This window comes from Pithys albifrons, chromosome 19, assembly GCF_047495875.1.
Source record: "Pithys albifrons albifrons isolate INPA30051 chromosome 19, PitAlb_v1, whole genome shotgun sequence".
Classification (NCBI taxonomy): Eukaryota; Metazoa; Chordata; class Aves; order Passeriformes; family Thamnophilidae; genus Pithys; species Pithys albifrons.
In genome coordinates this window covers 3,309,528-3,335,767 of record NC_092476.1, presented here as the reverse complement: position 1 = coordinate 3,335,767, position 26,240 = coordinate 3,309,528, and the positions used below count along the sequence as shown (strand labels likewise).

At 54.5% G+C, this 26,240-nt stretch overlaps 1 protein-coding gene across 1 annotated transcript; it reads right to left on the bottom strand.

Moving 5' to 3' along the window:
• Positions 1-978: 978 nt before the first annotated feature.
• NPLOC4 (NPL4 homolog, ubiquitin recognition factor) lies at positions 979-25,922 on the bottom strand. The gene is made up of 17 exons (XM_071573335.1): positions 25,720-25,922; positions 24,656-24,736; positions 22,298-22,410; positions 21,632-21,811; positions 19,712-19,760; positions 18,709-18,803; positions 17,930-18,053; positions 17,213-17,392; positions 16,223-16,309; positions 14,675-14,746; positions 13,684-13,810; positions 11,428-11,588; positions 5,496-5,567; positions 4,343-4,438; positions 3,535-3,651; positions 2,587-2,689; positions 979-2,246 (listed from the first exon to the last, which is right to left on the bottom strand). Exons 1-17 carry the CDS (start codon positions 25,732-25,734, stop codon positions 2,089-2,091), a joined length of 1,830 nt encoding a protein of 609 aa, XP_071429436.1. The 5' UTR covers positions 25,735-25,922; the 3' UTR covers positions 979-2,088.
• Between the last annotated feature and the right edge of the window lie 318 nt (positions 25,923-26,240).

The window sequence follows — 26,240 nt, the reverse complement described above, 5'->3', positions numbered from 1 at the left end:
TGAGACGTGATGGCGAATCTCCAGTTGTCCAGGACCAGTGTCAGGTTGGCACAGCCCCTGGGCAGCGGCCTCTGGGCTGGAGGGACCACCAGCAGGACCCTCACCCGGGACCCCTCCGGACCCGCACTCGGGGCAGGACCCTCATCCGGACCCACACCCAGGGCAGGACCCTCACCCGGGACCCCTCCAGCCCCACACCCGGGGCAGGACCCACCGTCAGACCCCTGCCCGGACCCGCACCCCCGCGGGAAGGGAAGGGAAGGGCAGGGGGTCCCGAGGGGTGGGATTACCCTCTCCTGCTCCATCCCACGCCGCCGGGCGCTGCCTCAGCCTGGCTGTGCTCCCCAGGGCCAGGAGCAGCAGGAGGGGCAGCAGCAGCAGCCGGGTCATGGCGGGGCCGTGTCCCCGCGCTGTCCCCAGGGCTGTCGTGTCCCCGAGGGCCGAGCTGGGCACGTGCCACCTCCCCGCTCCTGCTCCTGCTCCGCTCCCGCTCGCCGGGATGTGCTGCCCGGCTCTGGCTCCAGCGGCTCCAGCGGCTCCCGCTCCCCCGTCCCAGGCTGGGCTGGCGCGGGGCCCGGCCGGGCTGATTGCAAACAGACCGCGGACACACCACGGACACGGATCCCGCCGGGAGTGCGGGGCATTCCCGCCTGCCAGCCTAGGAGTGCAGGTGGCACAGCGACAGGAGCAGGGCCCCCGAATCCTGCTGGGAATGGGGAGCATCCTGGCCCCGGGAGCGCTGTGTGTGCCCCCCGTTCCGGATGGGAACACGGAACAATCCTGGCCCCATCCCAGCACAGATGATGGAGTGCAGGTGGCACAGCCTGCCCCTGTTCCCATTGGGAATGCAGAACAACCTGGCCCATCCCAGCCCAAGGCAGGGAGCATGGAAGAATGGCACTGGGGTGCAGCATCCCCCCTTTCCCATTGGGAACGTGGAGTATCCTGGAACAGGCGATGGAGTGCAGAAGGTTCTGGTTTGAGGTGCTTTTATTCCATGTTACTTGCAGCCCCTGGGCCCGGGCCCCCCACCACTGCACCCCCAAACCCCAGCACACCCAGGGAAAAGCAACCACAGCCCGGAGCCGGGCACTGGGATGAAGCCTTCGGACAGCCCCAGCGAGGGGCAGCGGGGCCAGAGGGGCCCTGCCCTGCTGGAGACCAGGACACCTTGTCCTGGAGCAGGATGGGGCCTCCAGCCTGCCCTCTCCTGAGGGGACACGGGGCAGCGCCAGTGCCACTGGGATTGAACCAGAGCCGCAGGGCAGGGGGCTCCAGGACAGGAGATCTCCATCATCCACTGCCCCCTCCCCTGCCCAGCGGTGCCCGGGGCAGCTCCAGGCAGGGGCTAAAGGGAGGGTGGTGGGCAAGAGCCCTGAGCCCCAGCTCCAGCCAGGACACACTCCAGAGGGATGAGGGCATGGGGGAAGGAAGGCACCGGCTCCCGGGATGTGCCAGGGGTGAGGTGGGTGCCCAGGTTACGTGGCTGTCCCGTCACCCCTTCCCCGGGAGCCCAACCATGCTCGGTGGGGGTGACACAGCCCCGGAGGGGACGTCCCTCCTGCAGTCCCCACGGGGTGCTACAGTTCACCAAGTGGTGCCAAGCTGAGAGCTGGCACATGCCCACCCTGTGCCTGGTGTCCTGGGGTGCCCGTCCTGGTGCAGATGTGTCAAAGTCACCCGCTCACTCTGCCAGGGCAGGCGGAGCTGTTGGGATCCAGGCACCCCGATGGGCAGGGAATGGGAGCAAAGCTGCAGGCAAAGAGATGCCAAAGCACCCCTGTCTCCTTGGGTGGGAAGTGGGCACAGACGCCCTCCCCCCGAGCCCCCCAGCTCCCCCAGGGCAGGGTGGCAGCAGTGGGGGTGGTGGGGGGCCAGCCTGGGGCACGGGCTGAGGGGAAGCATCAGTTCTCCGGGCTGGGAGCACCAAGCAGCTCCGGGATGGCCCCCGAAAGGGAGCGAAGAGTAACTGGGGGGCTGGAGCCACCCCGTGCCCGGCTCCGCAGCCGGAGCTGGAAGCTGCAGGGAGGAAGGGGAGGGACAAGCGCCGCGCCGGCTGCTCCGGGGAGGCTCGGGGCGGGAGCGGGGCTAGGAACGGGGCAGGCTGCACATCTCGCAGTGGTCCGTGCCCGGCTGGTTCATGAAGGTGCAGTGCTGGCAGGGCCACATGGCTGCGGCCACGGCGTGCGATGGGCCCCCCATGGCGCCGTATTCCTGCAGCCCCGAGAGCGGGACCCCCACCGTGCCTGCAGGAGAGAGCCCAGGGGAGCGCTGGGACCCCCGTGCACAGCCCACTCGCAGGCCCCCATCACCACCCCTGCCCCAGCCCTGGGAGTGTCCAAGGCCAGGCTGGACGAGGCTTGGAGCAACTTGGGCTAATGAAGGTTGTCCCAGCCAATGGCAGGGGGTGGAATGATATGAGTTTTAAGGTCCCTTCCCACCCAAACCATTCGGTGATTCCATGATCAAGGAACAGCTTTCCTCCCCCCTGAGCCTCCAGCAGTCTCTTTGGTGGCTTGGGAACAGGCCCCAGAGAGCTTTGCCAAGGAACAAGGGACCCCCCTGCCCCAGGGATCCCCCTCTTACTGCAGAGCTGCTCGATGGTTGCCCACTGCTCGGATTTTTTCCAGGTCTGTGCAAGATCCTCATTTTTGGTCCTCACGGCTTCCAGCAACAAGCTGATGCTGTCCTGGAAGCCACAGGAGGGAAATGAGCACTGGGGACCCCTCTAGGGGGCTGTAACCAGGGTTGTGCTCCCTACCCTCCTTCCCCAGCATAGCAAGGCAGGACCCTGAGCATGAGCTGGTCCCCCCTTCTGAAATCCTTGGGATGCCCCAGTTTATCCCTCTGCTCCCCCCAGCAGTCAGACAAACCCCCAAACCCCAGAAGATTCCTCTCCTCTGCTTCCAGGAGGTATCACCTACTGCTCTGGGACACTGTGCCAGCACTGCACACCAATCCCGACTCCCAGAGGGGCAAACCTTCCATGCTGGAGCACTCCAGCCCCCATCCCTGTCCCCATCCCGATCTCCAGCTGCCCAGGGTCATCCTGCCTCACACATGCGCAGCCTCTGGCTCACATGGCCCAGCCGGATCCCACTGGGAAGCTCCAGTGGTGCTGGGGCAGCCGCCAGGCCCCCCGTGCCCAGCCAAGGGCAGCAGAGCTGCACAGCCAGGACACCACCGGCCTTGCCGCGGTCTGGGGGCTCTGACTTGTTATTGTTCCCACAGAATTCCTCATTCTGAGATAATTTTTAAAATGTTTCCAGCCCTGGGACCTGCAGCCAAGTTGGCTCTGGAATCACGTGGACAACCACCCCCCCTCAGTGCTCCCTGCAGCTCGAGGGCTTTAAAAAGGTTTTAAAACTTTTTTAACCTTCTCCCAGCAGCTCTGCTGGGAAGCAACAGGACCAGGACCCACCCAGGGACACGGGATGGCAGGAATGGTCACCACCCCACACCTGAGGGACCCCTGAGGAGATGAGGGACTGGGGGGATGGATGGGGACAGGACCCTCCCCACCCCATTACGTACCCGCAGAGGCATGACCTCATTTGTGACCAGGAAGAGGAGCAGATGGAAATCAGAAATGATGTCTAGGAAAATGGAGGATGTGTTTTGCGACAGGTATGTGGCCAAACTGTGGAAGTCCTGGAGAGAGGGGACAGTAATGAAGAGAAGTCACCTCCTATTTGGATCCACTAACAGACATTTCTGTTGCCTCTGGGCATCGGCTGCAATGTGCAGGGATGATCCCAAAATCACATCCCAGTTAAACAACTTCTATAGAAAAGGATCTTTACACCCACACCAGCTCTTCCTGACTAACCCCAGCACAAGCAGAGCCGCTCTCAGATCCAAGAAGGGCTGAGATGAGCCAGGTAACTCCAGCCCTGTCCCTACAGACAAGTGGCAGAGGGAGAGGGAGCAGCTCCTCCCTCCCCCTTCTCTGCCCTGGCCTCTTGCAGGAACAGTGCTCTGTGCTTTAAAATTCCAACCAGGAAAAGGTAGCACTCTGGGAGCAGAACAGACCCCAGTTCCTCTCCTGTCTGTGGGGAAAAGTGAGTCTGTGGTGTCACTGTGGGTCTGAGTCACCTCAACCCCTCTGGGGCTGCCTGGGAGGTGCAGGGAGCCCTGATCCCATCACGGAGCCGTCGGGAACGCGGGATCCGGCTGGCAATCGGCATTGGCATGCAGACACTGCTCTGAGCAGGAAGGAGTTTGGCAGCTGCACCGGGAAGGGGTGACTTAAGGGCACAGCTGTCCCTCTGCAGATGTCAGTGAGCACAAGGGAGCAAAGCTCATCCCTGTGGAACCAGCTCCGTCAGGAATTCCTCCTCACCTGAGTTTCTCCCAGCACATCACGGTTCTCGATGGGGAATGGATTTTGAGAAATAGAAAAAGTGTAGACTGGATCCTTGGGGAAAGTTGTAGTAATCTGAAAAAAAAAATCCAAGGAAGGATGATCAGAGGCCAGTGGGATATGGGAAGCAAGCCTTGGGATAGTCAGGAGTAGCCATGGCTATGATCCCAGCTCAGCCAAACAGTGAGGGATCCTGCAGGGATCTGATGGCTTTTAAATTAATTTAAAGTGATATCCCATCAGCACATCCCTGTGGCTCCCAGCAGTTGTTTCAAAGGAAGCTGGAGGGACATGGATGGAGCTTGATCTCACAGATGCCACAGAGACCATCCCTCTCTGCTAAGGGGTACTGGGATACAGCAATCCTGACACAGCCATGGCCTGTGCCAGGCAGCTGCTGCTAGGGAGGGATCCTGGGGGCATCCTAATGCATGCTCCCTCTGTTTTCATCCCAGTGACACCCCAGGTATCCCAGGAACAGGTGCCTTCACTCCTGCAGGAATCCCTGTGCTCTGGTGCTGCCTGTGGCAGGGGCAGCTGGAACAGAGCAGTTGCTCCGGGTGGATTTAATCGTTGTTGGCAACACCTTCAGCTCCAGCAATATCATCTGTCATCCCAATTATTTGCTTTCCTGCCTTCCACACTGTAAGTTTGCTTCCCAGCCCCAGGGCTGAGCCGAGCTGTGCCTGGCAGCAGCTCTGCTCCAGCCAAACTGTGCCAGAGAGTGAATTCCCTCTTCCAAGAAAGGGCATTTCTGGACAACCTGCTGAGTCACTGGAAGGAGACGGATCCCTGATTGCTGCCCCGAGACAGGCAGCTGGAGTTTCCTCCTCAGGCAGTGCCTGGCACACGGATCTGTGGGGCAGCTGCTCCCTGGCCATGTGGCTCCGTGCCAGCTCAGGGCCCTGATAAGGCACCAGGCAGCGCCTTCCTGGGAAGCAGGAGTGTGCCCTGGCACCACACTGACCCTCGGGGCAGGGCAGCCACCTCCAGGCTAGGAATGCCTGGCAGCAGTGGGAAGAGGAGGATGGTCTGTCTCAGGAATCACCTCCAGTGAGGATTTCAGAGGTGAGTGAAGGTTTGCTCTGCCCTGGCCATCTCCTGCAGGAAGCAAACACCATGGAATACTCACGTCTATGATGAGGTACTCGACTGGCAGCGGGCGAGCCAGCTGGGTGATCTCATTCCCAAACTTGTCTATGTCCTGAAAGAGGAAGAGTCAGATTATTCCTGAGCATGGAAGTGGTGTGAAGCCCAAGGGATCCTGCCCTGGAGATGCCTATGCAGGATACTGAGCTCTGGCAGATCACTGAGGGTGGAAAAGAACCCAGCTGGGTGGTGCAGGGCTCCCCAATTCCCTGCAGCTCCCTGGGGCTGGAGGTCTCTCTAATTCCAGGATCTCTGGAATCAGGAAACGGGATCTCTGTTTCCTCATAAACCAAAGGAGTGTGTGGTCACAAACCACCTTGGGCTTGTCCCACACTGGAGAAGGACCTGGAATTATCTAAGGAGTGTAAAGCAAGCCGTGATTCTTGGGGTTGTTGGACTTGATGATCCTTGTGGGTCCCTTCCAGCTCTGGATATCCTGATTCCATGATTCTAAATGCCATTTAAGCAGCAGCTCTATCTAAACAAGGAGGGACAGGCCACATATTCCTCCTCAGCCGAGGCAAACCTGCCTTCCTGCAAAGACAGGAGTCCCTCATCCAACTCTTCACCTGGGAACTGGGAATCCAGGCACTTTCTCATGCCCAGACCCTTAGAACCAGCACATCCCACGGCGTAAACTTGTTTTGCTTTGCCAGACGAAGGGAACATAAAGTTTAATTAGGGAGACAAACGGCCAGCATATGTTCATTAATCATAACCTGACAATTAGACGTGATTGATGTCAAACATGCCGAGTTCAAACGGCGCCTCGGAAATAAATCCCGGAGAACTGACACTTTTCATTAAAGATTCTGTACAAGGGGGTTGTGTTTTCTACCTAAATCATCACTTAACGTGGTATAAATCATTCATTGAGCCCCACATAAATCATACACCCATAATTTCCAGTCAGAGACTCTATATTGGAGTTTCCATGGACTCTGTGGCTGGAGCCAGACCCAGAGGTGTCCCCCCAAAAGGCTGTGAGTCCCACCCTTCCAGGGGGTCCTGTGTGGGATGGGAGCAGCACTTGGGCTGAGACAGGGAGCGCCATGCAGGGACAAGCTGCTGACTCCCTCCATTCTCCCTCCCCTTTCTCCCAGCCGTGTTTTCTCCTGGAGAACACCACTCCCCCACTCTCCCTGGTGTTTACACAGCACAACTATGTGGAGCAGCAGCCAGCACCATCCCGCTCTCCCAGTACTCCCAGTCAGACCTCGCCCCAGCAGGCTCCAGCATGCTGCTCCCCTCCAGGCACAGCCCCGCTTCCTGACCCCCTCCCCAAGCACCCCCTGTCCCCAGGACCTGTTCCCTCTCTAGAAAAAACACCCTCTCCCTTCCAGTCTTTGAAGCTCCTTTGAAAAGCAATTCCGATAAGGATCTTTGCTCCTCGAACATGACAGGTTGTTGGGAGCTCATGGCCTCAGATCTCTCTGGCTCTGACAGGAGCAGGAGGAGCCATGGAGCCTTTTTTGGGAGATCACAGGACCCCAGAGCCAACCTGCTCCTAGATCTCAGTGATACCACAAGAGGCAGGAATCAGATCCAATCAGCTTCCCAAACACAATCCTGCTCCTGCAGGAAGGGACCTGCAACAACTCACGCATAATTAGCCCATCTGGAATTCATTTTCCAATCTAATTACATTCTAATATGCAGAAACATTTTTCCAGCACCTGTTGGTCTTTAATCTCCCCCTCTGGGGATTTCCATGTTAAATGCCTGCTTTTTCATGGCATGCTGCTGAGGCCTCCAAGACATCCACAGACTGGGACCTCACTCCCCCTGAGCCGAGGACAAGTCCCAGTCCTGACAGAACAGCCCCCCAAACACTGACATTCCTCTCCCTCTCCCATGGATTGTTTAACTATGTTTTAAATGAACATCAAGTTGGGAGAATTGTTGGGAGAAATATCCTTATCCTGAACTTGGCATCACCAGGCCCCTACCAGTGCCCTGTTACTGCTGCAGCCTGAGCCCCACAAAGCCCAGTGGCACCCATTCCAAAGGGAGTCGAGGAAGGGGTTAACAGAGCCACAAGTGTTTGGCTCCTGCACAAAAATCCATCACCACGGCCTGGAGGGTCTGGACAATGAGTTATCCCGGAGGAGATTGCATCAAGGCTGGGAGTAGAGCCTTTAAAAACACTGTTTGGATGCAGGACTTGCACAAGGATGAGGGTGAACAGGGAGAAGGACGGGAGCACAGCCGGCATCACACACCTTGGTGGGATGGAAACGCTCCTGGGTGGCCTTGGGATTATCCACAGAGGGTGAGGGGAGCAGCCAAGTGAGGAGCCTGGGCGGGTGTCAGCCAGGAGGGAGGCTCCGGAGCCGCGTCCCAGGGCTCGACAGCCGTGAGCATCCCACGCCGGCAGCATCCCATGCTGTGAGCATCCCACATCCCACGCCGTCATTCCCGACCTCTTCCCGGCGCTGAAGGCACAGTGGAGCTCAGCAGCCGTCTGTCCTTCCCGTGTGGGAAGAAATCCCAGCCTTGCTCTTCCCTCTGCCACTTCCAGGTGCTCTGCTGGGTGGTTCTACCCCTCGCACGCAGAGCGTGGCGGAGGCACAGAAACAAAGCGGCTTCTCCAAGAGCAAGTGACAGGTCAGGGTGAGCTGAAACCTTTCCCAAGAGACTCCTGGTGAGCTAATCCAGCATCCTCCTCCCAGGAGCAGCCAGGACATTTAAGGCTAAGGCGGCTCATGGTGGGAGGGCAGCCAGGGAAGTCCTTCCCTGTTAGTGAACACTCCCTGTAGCCTGACTCTCCCTGGGAAGAGGATTTCCAGTGCCATGGAAGGACAGCCTGGCTCAGAGGTCCCGCTGGGCTCTAATAAAAGCAGGGCCCTGGCTTGGGGCTGTCCCAGGGCAGGATGGGACACATGTCATGGTGCCAGGCCAGGGCTCAGACACGGCTCAGCCGCTCTGAGTGCTTGGAGCACGTGTGGGACTCGAGGGCAAAGGGCTCTTGCACAACACTTGCAAAGGGCTTTTGTCTTCTACCATCCCAAAGAAACTCTGGGGCAATATGAAACCATCCCAAAGAAACTCCACAGGGACCTTAAGGCAGCTGCAATTCACTGCGAGGATGATGATGATGTCATGTTTGCACTGACCTGCCACAAATACCAGTGATAAGAGACAAAGCCATCCAGCTCCCAGATCCAATTATCCAAGGGTTTTAAAGGGTCTGTAAAAGACAGAGATCTCTCCCCACACCATTGGAGCAGTTCAGCACTGCCATAGCACCACAGAATTCCTGGGCCAGAGGACTGGGTGGAGGGGACAATAGGGACAACAGGGTGCAGGCAGAGAGGGATCCCTCCAGCTGGGGCACTGAGCACCCCCACAGTGCTGAATAATCAACTCAAGGTACATTCTTAGTGAAATCCAAATCAATCCAGCTGTTTTCCAGAACCAGATGGACAGAGGAGGCTGCTAGAGGGCAGAAGATGGGATGGAAAACGCTCCTATGGAACATTCAGACGGGCTCTCCCTCATCCAGCAGAGAAACTGGGTGAAGTGGCCATTGCAACATCATCATCTTCACTCACAGATTCTTTACCCCAGCCTGTGTCTGTGTCTTGACAACATCAATTCGCTCACGAGTTCCGTGTGTTGAGCTCTCCACGCAGCACGTGCTGGCTGTGAAACATTCCAGCTGGAAACTCTGCACTGTGATGCTTCCCAGGCTCCCCTGGAGGCTGGGCAGGATGTGTCCTTCCTCCTGGCTAACTTTACCTGGGGAGGCACTTCAGTGCACAGTAACTTGTACTCACTGTCCCCAAAACCCTCAACTTCCACCCTGGAGCAGAGTTCTCGCCTTCCCCAGCCAGGAGGAACAACAGCCGCGCATCCAAAGCCAATTCCATGGGGGTGGCTCCTCGGAGCAGCCGGCGAGGGGCCAACACAAAGAGAATGGTAAAGAAATACAGAAATCACACAGCTGGAGGCTCAGGAAAACCGCAGGACAACGCCAGTGCCATCAGCTTTCCCATTTCCAAGGAAAAAAAGCAGCACCTTCTCCCATGCGGAAGCCTGAGGTGAATCCACCGCCCCTGCTGTGGATCTGAGTTCCATGGATCCTGCCTCACATCTGGCAGCTCTATAAATACATCCACACTCCACAAATATCGGACTCCTGGTCCTCATCCAATTAGAGTTAATTTGTAGAGTTCCTTTCATCCTAAAGAGCTTTTCAGATGGATACTGTATGGGAATACACATGGACTTTTCTCTGTACCAGCAATGGCTGTGTAGCTGCTACTCCAAAGTGTAGACTTCTCCCCAGAACTGGTTCAGGGGGAAGAGGGGACAAAGGGTGAGCAGGGCACTGGACCCCAAAGATTCCATCCTGGTCTGCCAGATTCTTTCTCCTCCTGGAGTTCACCAAGGCTTGGAACAGGGCTGTTGTCACCGCCCCACAAAGGATGAAGTTGTGTCTCTGACCTCAAACCTTGCACATTTAATGGGACCCCAGAGGTTTCCCAAGCCAGGAATTACTGAGCTTTACACAGCTTTAAGAACATTCTGAAAAAATCAAGGGATCTGAGAGCCAAACCCGTTTAAGGCTGAGGGATAATCCCACCTGGCAAAGCCATCCTTGAGCACTCCATGAAAACGGCAATTAGGGAGAGAAGTTCTATAACATGAAATCAGCTGTAGCCCGACCCAGTGAATCAGTGGTTCATGGAAATTTCCACGGAAGGCTGGAGCCATCCGTTCCCATTTTGTTTATCTCCCTGCTTCAGATTACGGGGGGGAGCGAAGCCTTTACGGGAACACCCACCGGCTTCCTGCTGCTCCCAGCACCCCGGGTGGCCCACATGTGGGACACAGACCTGCGGGACCTCCTGCGAGGCTGCCCCAGTGTGGCACAGCCCGGGCTCCTGGGAGCGGGATCGGGGCACGCCAGGAGATGATCTCATCCTCCTCACGTTTGGGGCCAACCTTTGCACACCCGAGCGCTGCTGGATCTTAATCGGCCCCAGCTTATCAGCTCCAAGGAGGAAGCTGCCTGCTCTGGAGACAGGCAGGCATTCCACATACCCTCCCTCTCCAGCACTGGATTCATCCCAGAGGTGTTCCTTGTCTCCAGGTGGGGCCAATCTAAGTTGGCACTCTGGCATTAATGGGTGGGTGGACAATGAGGTCTCTTAGGGAAATCAGCACTTCCCAATCTGTTTCAGGACAGGCAGGGACAGCCTGACCAGCTCCATTCCCGTTGTTGGTGCACAATCTGCTCATTCCAGTCAACCAAAACGAAGGCAGCTTTCCTTATCCTGTGTTCCTTAAGGGACAGCTTTAATACAGGCAGCAGGAGCAGACACGACAAGTAGGAGATAAGTAATGGGTGATGGATGGCTAATTAGCTGGCGAGCAGTGTCATTAATTAATTCCTCTGTCCCTGCTCATGGGGCACCAACAGCCTGTGCAAGAGCAGCAGCACTATCAGCATCCACAGGGAGCCGGATCCTGAGTGCTTGACTCGGCCCCACAGGCACACGAGGAGCTGAAGGTCTTCAGAAACAAGTGTCAAGGGAATAAGGACATTCCATCCATCACCCACAGACCCAAAGGGCAGCAGGGAGGGACCAGCAGTGAAACCCCAAATAGTCCTGAGACCCCTCCTGCGGTGCTACATTCAGTGCTCAGCACAGGAAGGACGTGGAGCTGCTGGAGTGAGCCCGGAGCCAGGTTGGACAGGGCTTGGAGCAACCTGGACTGGTGGAAGGTGTCCCTGCCCATGGCAGGGGTTGGAATGAGACAGGCTTTAAGGTTCCCTTTCAACCCAAACCATTCCATTACTCTGCAAAGTGAGAACATTTTGGATCTGCTCCAGGTGTGCACATATCCCGGGCTGCTCCTCAGGACTGGTGCTGGGAGCCAGGGGCACATCCCAGTGCAGCCCTTACCTTATAGAACACGTCAGGCACGTACTGCTCACTGCTGGACTCCTTGGCATAGCCCAGCTCCGGCGCGTCCCGGCACGGCAGCAGGCACTCGTCCCGCACCAGCGCCATGCACTGGTTCGACACCTGGTACCCCTCAAAGTGCACCTGGTTGTCAGGACCACCTGGAAGAGGAGAGGAGGGTGAAAAATCCAGAATCACTGAGGTTGGAAATGACCTCCAAGATCATCGAGTCCAACCCACACCTGATCCCCACCCTGTTACCCAGACTCCACAGTGTTCTCTGAACACCTCTGGGGGTGAGGACTCCACATCACAACCCTCTCTATGAAGAAATTCTTCCTAAAAATCCTGCACGTGGGTGATTTACCCCATGTAACTCCGAGAGAAACTGAAAGCACAGCATTAAAGTTGAACTCAATGAGTTTGGAACTCTTTTCCAATTTAACAATTCCAAGACTCCATGATTAACTTGAGGGCCTTGCTCACAATGACAAACACTGAGATGAAGCTGCTGGTGCTGCTACTTTGGAAGAATTTCAGGCAAGAATTCCCTCTAAGCTCCACATTTCTTTAGGCACACACAGTTCCAGAGCTATCCCAACAGCACAGACTCAGGGGGCAGCAGGAATGCTCCACCAGGAGCTCCAGGAGGGAGAAGTTTCCCTTTTGGAGGCTCTGACAGCATCACCCTCCCACTACCCTGCAGGTGTCTCCTCCTTTTCCAAACCAAAACCAGGCACAGCATTCCCAAGGAATCCTGAGCTGCAGATCCCCTGGTTGTGTCAGGCCTAAAAGTGTTTTCTCAGCCTGTCCTGGAGGGTTTGGTGGAAATCTGACATGGAAAGTGGGAATTAAGAGCCTGGCTCGGGGAGGGAATCACATGCTTGGCGCTTTCCAATGGATAATGTAAGCAACATCAGGTCATGTGTCACTGGAATACAACTGGAAAGAGAGGATAGAGGCAGATGGTAGGAAAACATTACTATGTCCAAAGCTGGGAATTCAAGACAGGATAGGAATTAATCCATGCAGAGGATTTAAAGGCAAAGTTGAGGCAAACTATCCAAACACACTTCTGTGGCAAAAAAGGAAGGACTCAAGTGTTTAAATAGAAACTTGCTGGGCTGATTGAACAGAGGAGAACGAAATTAGCTGGAACAGCAAAGAGGAAATATTCCTTTTCTACCCTTTGATCTGTAACCTCAATCACTCACTGTTCCAGAACAAACACTCCTAGAAATTAAACATAGACCAGGACGGGGGGAAGACCTGAACAAAGTGTGTTTGCTCAGTAAAACACCTTGTTTATAAAGAACCTGAAATAAATATATATATAATAAGAGAGAGTTACAGCTCTATCTTTAATGATAGATGGATGTGTTTAGCAGTCTGGAATGTACAGGAACGGGCCTGTTGACTGAAAAAGAGCTTTTTCACTGAAAAAAGGCCCCAGGAAGCCTTACAAAGCCAGGCTCAGGGCAGGCAATATCCCATCCCACTTTCACTTTTCACACTGGATGTTATTTGGAAGTCATGAGGCTTTTTCATTGTGTTAAACAGACCCAGAACTCAGCGATTCTGCTCCAGGGAAGGTTTAAATGAAGACATGTGTTATCCCGTGGAGAAGAGTGGAGTGAACTGGGAACACTCCAACCCTCCCAGCACATGCCAGTGTCCCCCCTCCCAGCCCAGCCCATCCACAGTGCCTCTGGAGACTCCCTGAAAATGGCTAAATCCAGAGCTTTTAACCATAAGGATTTTGCAGGCGCTTCTGTTTTATTCAGCCAAAAAAAAAGTTTTCGAACCCCACATCAGGGTTTCCCTGACAGCCACACAAGGGAGATACAGGTCCCTCCTGAACTACCTGAAGGAGGAATTAATCCATAACTTCAAGGATCTGGATTGTTGTGGTTCTGCACTGCTGCTTCCAGGCAACAGAATGTGGAGCTTAAAGACTGGAAACAGAAAAGTGAGACCCAGTTGGCTGCAGGCAGAGTGGGATTTCTGGATCAGAGAGGTGAGTCTGAGCCTCAAATAAATTTCTTTAAATAGTTGTAAAGTGAAAAATAGGTAAATAAATAATGACTGAATAATTGTAGAGAGGATAGAACAAAGAATGAAAAAGTATTTTAGTTGATAGAGTAAAACTCCTGTTAAACAGGACAGATGGGGAACAGGATGTGTGATTTTTGGCATATTCTTCTACTAACAACAAGTAATTCAGGTGCAACCCGGAGAGCTGGGGCCAGTTTGTACCTGTAGCCACAACTGTGACAAACTTGGATCCAAAATGCCCATCTGGGGAGAGGCGACAGATGTTGGGCTGCTGGTTCTGGAAGTTGCCAGCTGTGATACACTCCTCTGCACTCAGGTAATACGTGTCCTGAGGGGACAGCACGGATTCCAGTCAGCAAAGGGACAATGTGACGTAGCCCAGACCTATTTCCCTGGGCTGCAGCCAAGGAAAACGACCAACACCCCAGGAAAAAGTACTTTCGTGGAAAGCTGCTGCAGAGCCCAGGACAAGAATGTGACCTGTCAGCTCCCCCAGCCCTAAGCTGGCTCAGGACTGTCCCACGCAGAGTCCCACCCACACTTACACACCTTTTTTTTGTTAACTGAAGTTTCACTTTCCAAATATGGATATCACTGGGTTTACAAGCACAGGAAGCTGAGGAGGTCGAAGTTTGAGCCACGTATGTGTCACAAAGCCCAGCCCATGGGAACATCCTGAGTCACTCTGGCTCACTGGGTTTGCACTTCACACCTCCCCCTCCCTCCACTCCACGGAGTTTTCTTAGCCCTAAAAAGGGCAAGGTTAGATGGGATACTGGGAGGAAATTCTTCCCTGTGAGGGTGGGCAGGCCCTGGCACAGGTTGCCCAGAGAAGCTGCGGCTGCTCCACCCCTGGAAGTGTCCAAGGCCAGGCTGGACGGGGCTTGGATCAACCTGGGCTGGTGGGAGGTGTCCCTGCCCATGGCTGAGGTGTGGACTAGATGGGGTTTAAAGTCCCTTCCACCCAAACCATTCCATGAGCATAATTTCCTTAAAGCAGAGGGGTGAGGGGCTGCAGGCAGCTCTGACTGCTCTCCAAACAGCTCAATCCCGAATAGTTTGAAGGGTTCAACCTCCCCTTCAATCAGAAGAGCCTGAAAAAACCCATTTCAGAAGAATTCCCGTGTCACCTGTCCCCCTGCCCTGGCCTGGCTCAGCAGCTGGAATCAGCTGGGTCACACCAGGACCTCACCTTGTTCCTGCTGTATCGAACGGTCCCTTTCCGTGTGTCTTCAGAGACCAGGTCAGTGAATATCCAGCCGACCTACAAAGGGGGATGAAGAACGTTGCATTAAGGAAAAAACAGACAAAAAAAAGAAACCTAAAGGAAACCAGAAGAGCTTATACATTTTCAGCTCACAGGACACGATGTTCTTGGCTCCTCTCAGCCCTGTGCATGCTGCCTGCAGGGAATGGCTCTCCCAGCTGTGCTGGGCTCTTGGAATTCCGTTTCCAGGAGCAGCAGCATGCCAGCTGGCCAGCCAGGGCACCTGCAGTGTTATGTTTCACTATAGAATATTTTTCATGGAAAGATCTGGAGGCTGCAGGAGGCCCCTGTGCCTCCCACTCCCAGCAGAAAGCAATTCCTGCGGAGTGCTCGGAGCAGCTCATGTGCTCCCAGTGTGAACCTCACATGATCCCACTTTGAACCTCACAGGCACTGGTTAGGAGAGAGAGCTCATACTGGAGTGTGATTCATTCCAAACTGGAATCTGTCCCAGTCCAGAACATACATTCCTGCTTTCTGTGGTTGCCCACAGTGTGTGCATGTACACAAACACACACGCCTGGAGTGTGTAACCCTTCCACACACGAGTGCCATGTGTACACACACACCTCGGGATGAACCCTCTCCACCCATGTGCCAATCCCGGCTCCCACAGTGCTCACCCTCCCCAGGCAGAGCTCCCTGCACAGCCCAGACAGACTAAAGCCTGCAGACAGCACTCTGTGACGTGTTAAGTCTCGTGGATTAAAAATATCTGATGGGAGAAGCGGAGGGAAAACATGGAAACAAATAAAACACACAGAAGTCTCGCTCCAGCCTCTGGCGAGGGGTGAGATCTTATCTAGGAGAACAAAGCCCTCCCCACAGATGTTTACAGTCTGCACTGAGCCTTCTCCCAGTCGTGTTTTCTTTAGCAAGTCAAATCTTGTTTGTGTACATCCCATTCCTGGCATTCCCACCATACCAACACTGCTCCCAAACCAGAAAATATCAGTGCAGGTTTGAGGGATGTCAGGAAACCAGAGGGTCCTGATGGGATGACTGGCAGGATGGAACTGAGGGGGACCTGCACTGCTAAACCAACACACAACTGACTCCCTATAGCACCAAGAGACCCCCTTGGAGGGAAACGAAACCCAAGGGGAGCCCCTACTCCTGGAAATGGAACATGGAGGCAACTGCAGCTCCATCTGTGGCCAATTAGCACTTGCCTGGGAGATGCTCCCAGGAACAGCCCCTGTCTGAGGAGAAGGAAAGGGAAAATGGTGTTTCTGCTGCTTTGCTCCAGCCTTTGATGTCCCTCATGACTCCGACTGCAGGTGCACTGCCCTGTGAGGGGCCTGTGCTGAGGAAAACCCTCTGGTTTGGGGTTTCATACCTAGAAATGTAACAGCTGCTGACACTTAAAGAGAGGTTTAGTCAACCCAAAAGGTCTTTGCTAACTTTGCTGGAGAGAACTTCTGACCTCCTCCCCTGCCATGCACAAACACACAAGACCCAACACATCCTGACCTTTCTCAGGCCGAGCTTTGCCGCGATCTCATCCACAACCTCGGCTTTTGGATCCTCCAGGATCTCCAGGCTGTTCTGTGTCCCGATCTGCAGCACAGAGACACTCATTAGTGAGAGAGAACAGGACAAAACCCAGTACAACACTGTGGGAGTGAGGCAGAGGATGGGAGCAGAGCCTGGGCTTCCCCTCTGGCATCATCACTGACAGGTGTCACCCACAGCCCTCCCCTTGCAACTCCCACACACACTCCCAGAGATCCATTTGTTTTCCACTGACAGCCTGTTGGGTTTCACTCTGGCGGTGCTGCAGGAATCACCAGGATAAAGGAGGCACAGGAGGAGGACTCAGACCGTGAGGAGCCAAGCGGTGCCGGGCCCCATCTAGTGGGGACTCCTGCCCAACTCACCCTCAGCCTCTCCACTGCTCTGTCTTCAAATCATTTGCATTTCATTCTGTCTAACTAAGCTGCTTAAATTTTCCCAGAGAGCTGGTAAGAAATTGAAGCAAGGGCTGCAACTACTTTTTCCTAGCACAGAATTTATTGGAAATCCAGGAAACAAGGGAAGATGAAAAGTGAAACTCCCTTTTAAGTCAGCTTGGATTTAACTAATTTGAACAAGAGCAATATAAAAACATTAAAACAAAGAAGTAAAAAAAATTAATATAAAACAATATAGTAATATAATAAAATATATAAAATAAATATAACAATGCAATAATAGACATAATTAATAATATACATAATACTATAATTTGAAATAATATGAATTAGAATAATATGGAGTAAAGGGGGAAAACCAAAAAGCAAATCTGGGTCTAAAATTCTTTCAGTGGCAGTAGCTGTTGGTGACGTAAAGGACATAAATCCCATCATCTTCTTCTCATAGAGTTTTCCCTATGGAGCTGCAGCTGGAATCATGAGTGGAATGTCCCAAACCCAGAAGGTGTTCCCTGGCTGTGAGGGGACAGCAGGAGCAGGTGGGGCTCACCTGGGGGGGTTCATAGATGGCTGCCACCTCTGCCCGGATGCCGAGTGGGATGTCTTTGTGCTCCGTGTAGCGGCCGTACAGGTAGCCCAGGTGCTGGTTCCCTGTCTTCCTCCAGAAGTCTAGGAAGCGATCTGCAATTGTGTGGTTCTCAAACATGATGTTGTCAACATGCCTGTATTTCTGTTTGACAAAGTTCAAGCGTCAGGCCGTCCTCTGCTGGCTCCAGTGCCTTCCCAGGACTCACACCACCCTCTGGAGCGGGACAGGGCTGTGGGAAGCTGGGGGCTCCCTCCCTCTGCCCTCTCTCAGCTCCCACCCCTCAGCTCTGCTCCCTGCCCAGCTCATCCCACCACGGGCTGCAGCGTGGCATGGGCTGAGCACCCCCAGCTCCTGGGGGTCTTTACTGGGACCTTCACCCCAAGAGTCTTTGTGGGTAAAATGACACTGAAATGTAAGAGGAAACAAGAAACCGAGTGGCATTTTGGATCCCCTGAGGAAGAACAGTAGGATTCATCACCACTGGTGCCAGCTTAGTCCTCCACACTGGGAGGAAACTGCTGGCCCAGGACATTTTGGAGCCCTTTTTTCAATGCCTGAAGAGCTGGACAGGATTTCCCTGACACCTGGAGGCTCTGTGCTCCAGGCTGCCTGTTCTGGAAGTCACCCTTCCAAAATGAAAGCCAAGGTCCCTCTGATGTCCCGAGAGCTCTGTCTCACCTGTCTGTTGAGGGTGATGGCGCTGGGCTGGCACTTGGTGCAGATCCCCTCTGGCCAGGGAGGGTGCCCCTCACACCCTGACTTGATCTTGCAGCTGATGTTCTCCAGGGCTACAAACTTCCCCCTGGGAGAGGGGGGAAGAGGAGGGCAGAATGGAAAGTGAGGAGGAGAAACGGGAAGAGAAAAGCAGGGAAGAGAAGAAAGCGGGGAGAAGAAAAGGCTGCTGTTACCACAGCAAATGCTTTTGGAGCAATAATTTATGGAGCATATGGGGAGTAACAGGTTGTAGCACTTGGGCACATCAGAGCTCCTTTCATGTCCATGAGGCTTCCTGGAAAGGGAAGTTCCCTTCAGACAGAAGTATTGTGGACTTGAGCTGCATCTCCCAGAGAGATTTAAAAAATCCCAATGGTATTTAGGAATAGGAGGGAGGAGGTTACACCTCTGTGTAACTCATCTCCATGAGGTTTGAAGCTTGGTGTAATTAGGGAACCTCTTTCCTTCCATCTGGCCTTCTCCTCCCATCAGGAGGGTTTCCTGGAAGCAATTACATTGCCACAGAAAAGGAAAAAGAGCAAAATAATAAAACTCCTAAAATAAAAAGCCAGATTTAATTTTTTCCTGCCTTTTACTTTTCCCTTTTCTTCTTTAACCTGTTGTTCCCTCCTCAGTTTGTCATTCAGTCCTTGTATCCCACACTGAGATCTGTCCGAACTTCCATTTGTGTTTGAGAAAGAGAAGCTGCAACCAGATTCCCTTAAATCCCAAGATTTCCTTACTTGTCCGCCCCTCCGGTCAGCTTCCTGATGTAGGCATGGAATGACATGTGCTTCACAGGAGGCTCCAGATGGTTCAAATAATCCTCATCGAACGGCTGCCAAAAACACCACACAGAGCATGGGCAGGTCAGGCACCTGTCTGATAACACCCTGATCACTGAGCAAATGGATGTTCCACAGTCAACACCACCAATGTGGAAGCAATCAAGGAAATTTAGGCTCATTTTCAAGGCAGCTACTACTGGAATACAAACGGTGGAGCTTCACAACGGTGAGTTTTATGGTTGCCTCCTGCTCTGGGAACAGATTGGCTCCACAAATCAGGATGAGCCTCAAAGGCAAAAAGCCTTTTCCTTTCAATATCTAACAACAAACAAGGAGCCAGCTGCTCCAAGGGCTTCCAGAGCACTTCCAGCCATGGGGAACAGCCATCCTGGAACAGCCAGGATCCCCTCGGGGGGGGAGGCTGCTGCTTCATGCCATAAATTACACAGACCAGCATGTTTGGGGGCTGAAGCTGCTTCAGGCTGAATTATCATGGAAACATGGAAAAGTTTGGGTTGGGAGGGACCTTAAAGCTCATCCAGTCCCACCCTCTCCCACAGGCAGGAACACCTTCCATAGATCAGGTTGCTCCAAGTCCAACCTGGCCTTGGACACTTCCAGGGGTGGGGCAGTCACAGCTTCTCTGTGGCAGCTGGTTAAACTGGGAAGTGCTGGGATCCAGGAGAGAGGGGATGAAACAAGAACATCCAGGAAAAAACGAAGAGGGAGGAAAAATGGAGCTATTTTAAAACACCTTCTGTTAAACTCATTATTGCAGAGAAACATCACTAACCAGGATAAACCCAGGGCACCAAGGCCTCGAGCTTCAGTGATCCCAGAGCAGTGCTCTGGCAGTGATCAGCAGAATTCCAGCCTGGAAAAGTGTTCCAATCCTAGGAAAAGTGTTCATACTGGGAGAAACTGGTGTGAGTTTGTAGCCCCTTCCTGGAGCTCTTACCTCCAGTGGGACGCAGTGCACACATTTCCCCAGGGGGCCGTGGCGACACCTGGGCAGGGAGAGAGAGAGAAATGGGGTTAAATCTCATCTAATATGGGAATTGAAGTGGGGTTAAATCTTACTTAAAAAAGGAAAAATCAGACTGTAAGATTTGCTCTTGGGTGTGGAAGATCTACATGAGTTCTGAGCAACTCTCCACTCCCCAGGGAACATCAGAGGAGTCAGAGAGTCATGGAATGCTTTGGGTTGGAAAGAAACTTAAAGCCCATACCAAGGACACCTTCCACTATCCCAGGTTGCTCCAAGCCCTGTCCAACCTGGCATTGACCACTCCCAGGTATGGAACAGCCACAGCTTCTCTGGGCAACCTGTGCCAGGGCCTCCCACCCTCACAGGGAAGGATTTCCTCCTAATATCTAACCTAAATTTCCCCTCTTTCAGTTTGAGCCCATCCCTCCACGTCCTATCACTGCAATCCCTGATGAATTGGACTTGAACTATCTTGGCCATTCCAAGATAATTTCACATAAAGAGATGGCAACAACTTGAAGTTAAACCTGACAGTCTCAGGTCAAGATTAAACCCTCCTGATGCCCCTGGGAAGGGGCTCTGCTGTCCCCAAACCCACCTGAATCCACATCAGGTGACATTTTACAACCCTTCAAGTTCAAAAAATTCAAACCCTCCAAATTCTAAGAATTTTCAGGCCACGTGGCAGGGCAGGTTTGGACAAAAAGCCACCCAAAACATTCACCCATTATCAGGCACTGCAGGATGGGCTGGAACAACCAGGGAGGTGTGTGTTTATCAGGCAGATAAACCCTGCTGGGTGGAGTTAGAGGGGAAACCATTTCCTTTTGTGGTGATTGCTTAAAAAAAAAGCCCTAAACCAACAATAAAATCCCCCCAGCACTAAGTCAGTGCTGCTTTCCAAAGGAAGGGCTCTGGAGGTTGGTTGGTGAAGATAATGGATGGGATCCAGTTGCAGGATTGATTTTAAGGAGGTTTAGTGGCAGATAATGTACAGAAAGGAGCCCTAAATGCTGCTAATGCATTCAGCATCCTTCACTTGAGATTGATCTGTGCTCCCAAACCCAGGAACAAGCCCAGACACCTCCTTTTATCCTCAATACCCAGCCCTGGCCTTCAGCTCCCTGTTGGGAACAACCTCATTGATTCCCTGAAAATGTGGGCAAGCTGAAGACAATGTTTTCACCACAGAGTGGTGGGGTTTGCCTTTATTGCTTCAATAATGTGACATCCCATCACTCATGGGCAGCCTGGGAAGGTCAGAGAGGATTTTCCACAACCTTCCCTGGTGCTGCAGCACTGAGGATAAACCTTATGGGGGACAACACCACAGGGAAGGGCAGATGATCCTGTTTTAACAAGAATTCCTGGCTGCCTTTAAAATTTTCCCCCAAGCCTTTTCAGGAGTCTCTTTCCAGAGGGTTCCAGCCCCAAGGGCACAGCTGAGACATTGATGCTGAGCAATAAACCCCCATCACCACCCAGAGGATGTTTTAGCAGCACCAGTGCAGATTTTGGGTGGGTTTAACTCATTGCTGTGTTATTTTTACACAAATAAAAGCTGCTTTGTTTCCTGAAGCCTCTTGCATGAAGGAGCTTTGGGGAGTTGGACTTTGGTGCATTTTTTGTGAGCAAAAGAGACTTCCTGGTCTCACAAAGTTCAGAAAAGCACATGATAGAAGGGAGGCCAAAAAAATAAACAGGGGGAGACCCAAGTCCCATTTCCACAACTCTGCCACTGGGCACTTCCACTCATTTCCTACACCCCTTTATGAGGAATGGCTGGATCTGAAGGCACAGAGTGCTCCTGCTTGGGACATTTTCTGGCTGCTGGGCTCAGATATGACATTCCAAGCTGTGGATACAGCAGGAAAACAACCCCCCACTCACAGCTGCTGGTCTCTGTTCCGGTAAATCTTCCCATCCTGCTTGATGAGGTACTGGTCGATCTCGTCCTCCACCACCTGGGGGGCCCCCCCAGGCCGTGGGTTTTGGGAGCCAGAGGTGTCCATGGTCTCTGAGGAGGGGCCAGCTGGGCTCAGGGGGTACAGGAACAGCATGTCCCCGTGCCTGCAGGGAGGGAAACAGCACATGGGAAGCTGGAGCTGCTTCCCAATGGGCAGCCAACCTCCTGAGATGGGGAAGAGCATGGAATGTGTCCCAGACTGTAACCTGACCAGTTGGAAGCTGTTCCATCAGCCACCTCTTCCTGCTGCTTTGGTCATTTGCCACAATAAAAGCAAATCCTTCCACCAGGAGGCAAAATTGAGGGGGAAAATGGAGAAAAAGGCAAAAAGCTTATGGAGAAATGCAGGAGGAAAAGCCAGGGAAAGCCTCCCCACAGCAGAGACAGCACAAGGAGTGACCCCAGGAGCAGCTGCCACCTCATCTGTGCCACTGTGACCCTCCAGGGCCACCAAGGTCCTCCTCCCTCCCCAGCCCTGGGGAGGCTCAGCTGGAAGCACTGCTGGGATGTGGTTTTTCCCACTGCTGCCCATTTTGGAAGCTCCAAGCAGAGCCCCCCATGGTGGACAAACCCTTCCCATCAGGACTCACTTGATTTTGAGCAGGTTGAGGGATTTGTTCTGGGCTGCCGTGATCTCCCCCGTCCTGTTCCTGTTGGTGTACACGGAAAAGCCATTATTCCTAAAGCCAAATTCCTTGGCGACCTGGAAGAGAGGGGAGAAGGGCAAGGTGTGAGGTGCCTGAGGGCTGACAGGGGCTCAGAGCCAGAGCTGATCCCAGGGAACTTCTGCTGCAGGAATTCAACTGAATCCACCCACAGTTCTGAGCTCAGGACAACAGACAGACATGGAAACACCTGGAAACACAAGCACTGGATTCAAGCAGGAATTAAACAGCCAGAGTGTGTCTCTCTCCCTCACACCACACAAATCCAGGCAAACATTGCAGGACTAACAGGGAAAAACTTCTCCATTATCCCAGTTCTCCCTGTTTTTTCTCTCCAGCCACACCAGCACACACCACCAAGTCATTCCCATCCTCCTGGGACCAGAATTCCTCAATCCACACCTTCACCTCTGTGGATCTTTTGCTCTCAGCTCTGCTCCTGCCAACCAGCTGCTTCACTCAACCTCCTCCTGCTGTTCTCTCTGGTTTTCCCAATTTCCTCCTCCCTCCCATGGAATTCACCCCCCCAACAGCCACCTCTCAGCCCCCAGGCTGGTTTTCCCTGCTCAGTTTAAGGCTGATTTACTTGGGATCAGTCCAACACCTCTCCCCAGCAATAACAATTTGTGCATTTGGCCACTTGAAACCACCAACAGTTTAAAAATGCTGTTCAAAGTTTCTCTATTTGACAAGTTTAGTCCCACATTCTGAAGTCAGTGGCCTTTATTTTTAATAACAAAAATAATCCCCGTGGCTTTGGGACCAGGGAATGCCCTCGGGACAAACCTGATGAGCCACAAAGAACTGTCACATGAGCAAAGCCATGAAAAGCTGGTTTTTTTTCCTGTCAGCTCCACTGTGACTTGAATGGGACCCTTTCACAGGGATCAGCTCCTGCTCCTCAGGCCACAGAATTCCATTTTTGGGGCAGACAAACCCCACAACACACCAGCAACAGGTTTGGGTTAATTCTACCCTGAGTCACTTTTTTTGTGCTTTTCCCTGGATGTTGTACAAGGGACAGGGAAGATTATCCAGTCCCTTATTCCTTGCACATTTCTGGAGTTTCTCTGGAGCAGGTCCAGGTTGATTCCCAGTAGGGAAGCAGCAATCTGATGCCTCCCTAATTCCAGCTGTCCCCCTAAACACCAACACCACCCCCTGGGTGAACATTCCAGCGTTAAAATCCACAGCTCAGGCAGGAGAGATCTGGATTTGGATGAAACAGGCACCTCAGGTGGGAAAATTCACCACTTTTCCCTTCCAAGCAAACTCTGCAGCACAAAATAAACCCACACAGGCCTTGTGTTCAGCTCAGCAAGAGGACAGAGCCCTCCCCAGCCCAACAGGCAATTCCAGGTGCCTTTGTCCTGGCAGGAAGTGTTTTCCAGCCCAATTGTTCCGCAGTGCCCCAGGTAACCTGAGCCCTGGAACAGCAGCTGGTCCTGCACAGGCTCCAGGGATCCTGGAAGCCTTTTCTTCCCTGGGTGAGGCTGCTCAGAGGCTGCTGTGGGTGTCCCTGAGCCAGCCCTGACATCCATCAGGAATTTTCCTGGCCAGGTGGGAATGCTGTCAGGGAATGCTGTTGGATCTGGACGCCAAACAAAGCAAATGACTCACAAAGAGCAGGTTTGGGGCTGTTCCCATTCCCTTCCCTCTCACAGGGAGAGGAACATCATGGAGCAAAGAAACCCCAATCTGGGGATTCCAGAGGAGTTCCTGGAGGGAATGAAATGGAGAACTGCTCATTCCTAAAGAGCAAACTGACCACGGAGCAGCCGCATCACCCCACAGCCAACGCCCCACGTGGAATGTTCCCTTATCCAGGGTGGAATTCCTGCCCAGCAGAGCCCAGGGAGTCTCAACATCTCCCTCAATCTCTCCAAACCCAGCCTGGAAAACCAGCAGCACACACAGCACATCCAAACGACATTCCAAGCCCAAATCCAGCAGCTGAGCCACACCTGGATCCCACCCAAAGAACCACAGGTTTGACCATCCCACAGTGACCCTGGGCCACCATTCCCAGCTGCATTTCTTTGGAAATCCCTTCCTGGGAAAGCTCCCACCCCAGGAAACCCCAACAGAGAAACTCAGGGAGTTTTTTTTCTTTAAATTTGTTATTTTCCCTCTGGAACAGTGGGAGTTACCCCAATAAAAGTGTGGGTTTTCCACCTGGATGCTGCCCCTTGCTCTGTCAGTGAGGCCAAACATGCCCCTGCCATGGGGCAGAGCCAGGGGGGCCCTGCCCAGCCCGGGGGGTGGCACAGGGGGCAGGGGTACCTTTTTCAGGAATGTTGCCACTGTCTCTCTCTTGGTGGCCGTGATTCTCTTCACTCCCTCTGGCGACTGCACACGGATGATCTGGGGAGGGGACACCGGGTCAGGGAGGGGACACAGAGGCCCCCTGAGCCCCCAGCCCCACATCCCCCTGCTCCTCCCTCCTCTCCCATCTCCAGAGGGCCTGGGAACACCCAGGGGGGCAGTTTTGGGGCAGCACTGGGTGCTGTCTGTGAGCACGGGGGGGAATCACCCCAAAGCTCCTGGCAGGAGTTCCCCCAAGGAAAACACTCCTGGGCAAAGCTCTGCCCTCGGAGCTGGAATTAAACCTTCAGGAGGGGGGGTTGGAGCTTCCCAGGGGGAATTAGTCACGCAGGCACTGGCCCAACTGGTGTTACTGGGCACTGCACTGGTCGTGGCTGAGCCCTGGTAATCAGGAGATGCAGAGAGGCTTGGGCTGCTCCGGGAAACCTGAGCCAGGGACGGGAAAACTGGCAGAACTGGAGGGGGAAAGGCCAGGGGAGTCCTTCGGGCACAGGTCGGGGAGGGCCAAATGGAAATACCGGTGTCCGAGGGGGTGGAGCGGCCACCGAGGGACAAGAGCTGTTCTAGAGGGGCCGTTCAGCCGCCGCTGGGGACAGGAGGACACGGGCAGGGGGTGGCGCGTGTGGGGAGGGGACATGGGGACAACACGGGGACACACGGGGGACTGCCCGTGTTCCGCCGTCACCCCGCGGGAGCCCCTTCCCACTCTTCCAACTTCCCTCCCAGGCACGAGCCCGCCGGGACGGCACCGGGAGCCCCTCACCGGCCCGAGCAGCCCCCGGCCCACCCTCCCACCCCCGAGCTGAGAGACCCCGGGGGGGTCCCGGCCCGAACGGCGGGGGGAGAACCGCGGGGGAATAAACCACGGAGGGGAAATCACGGGGGCAATAAACCCCGTGGGACCGTCCCGCGGGCCCGCTGCGGGGGCTGCCCGGCCCGGACAGCGCCGGCCCCGCCCGGTGCCCCCGTCCCGGCCCCGCAGGAATCTGCTGCCTCATCGCCCCTCCCCCGGCCGCACTCACGATCGTCTCGGCCATGGCGCTGCCCGCGGGCCCCGGGGCTCGCCTCGCCGCGCACGCACGGCCCGGCCCGGCCCGCTCCGCTTCTCCCGGGCCCTTCCCGGCCCTTCCCGGCCCTTCCCGGCTCCTCCTGGCCCGGCCCGGCCCCGCCGCCTCCCGGGACCGGCCCGCCCCGCGCCCGGCCCCCGCCGGCCCCGCGCCTGCCGCGCACGCGTTCCGCCACACAAAGGTTCCTACCCCCGTGTGCAACCGCAATAGTGCCCCCCTGGCGCCTCGGTGTCACCGCCATAACGGTCCCCCACGCTGCCTCGGTGCCACAAAAACAAATGTCCCACCCGCAACACAGAGATCGCTGTTTAGTTCCGCAAGCACTGGCCCCCTCCCCGGTGCCCTCGGAGGGTCCCCCCGGTGCTGTGGGGCGGGGAGGGGTCCGGTCCAGCTGTGGGGGCCGGGGGGAATCGGGTCCTGCTGTGGGGATCGTAGCCAGCTGTGGGGCGGCAGCCGCAGCCCCATTTAAGCCCGCC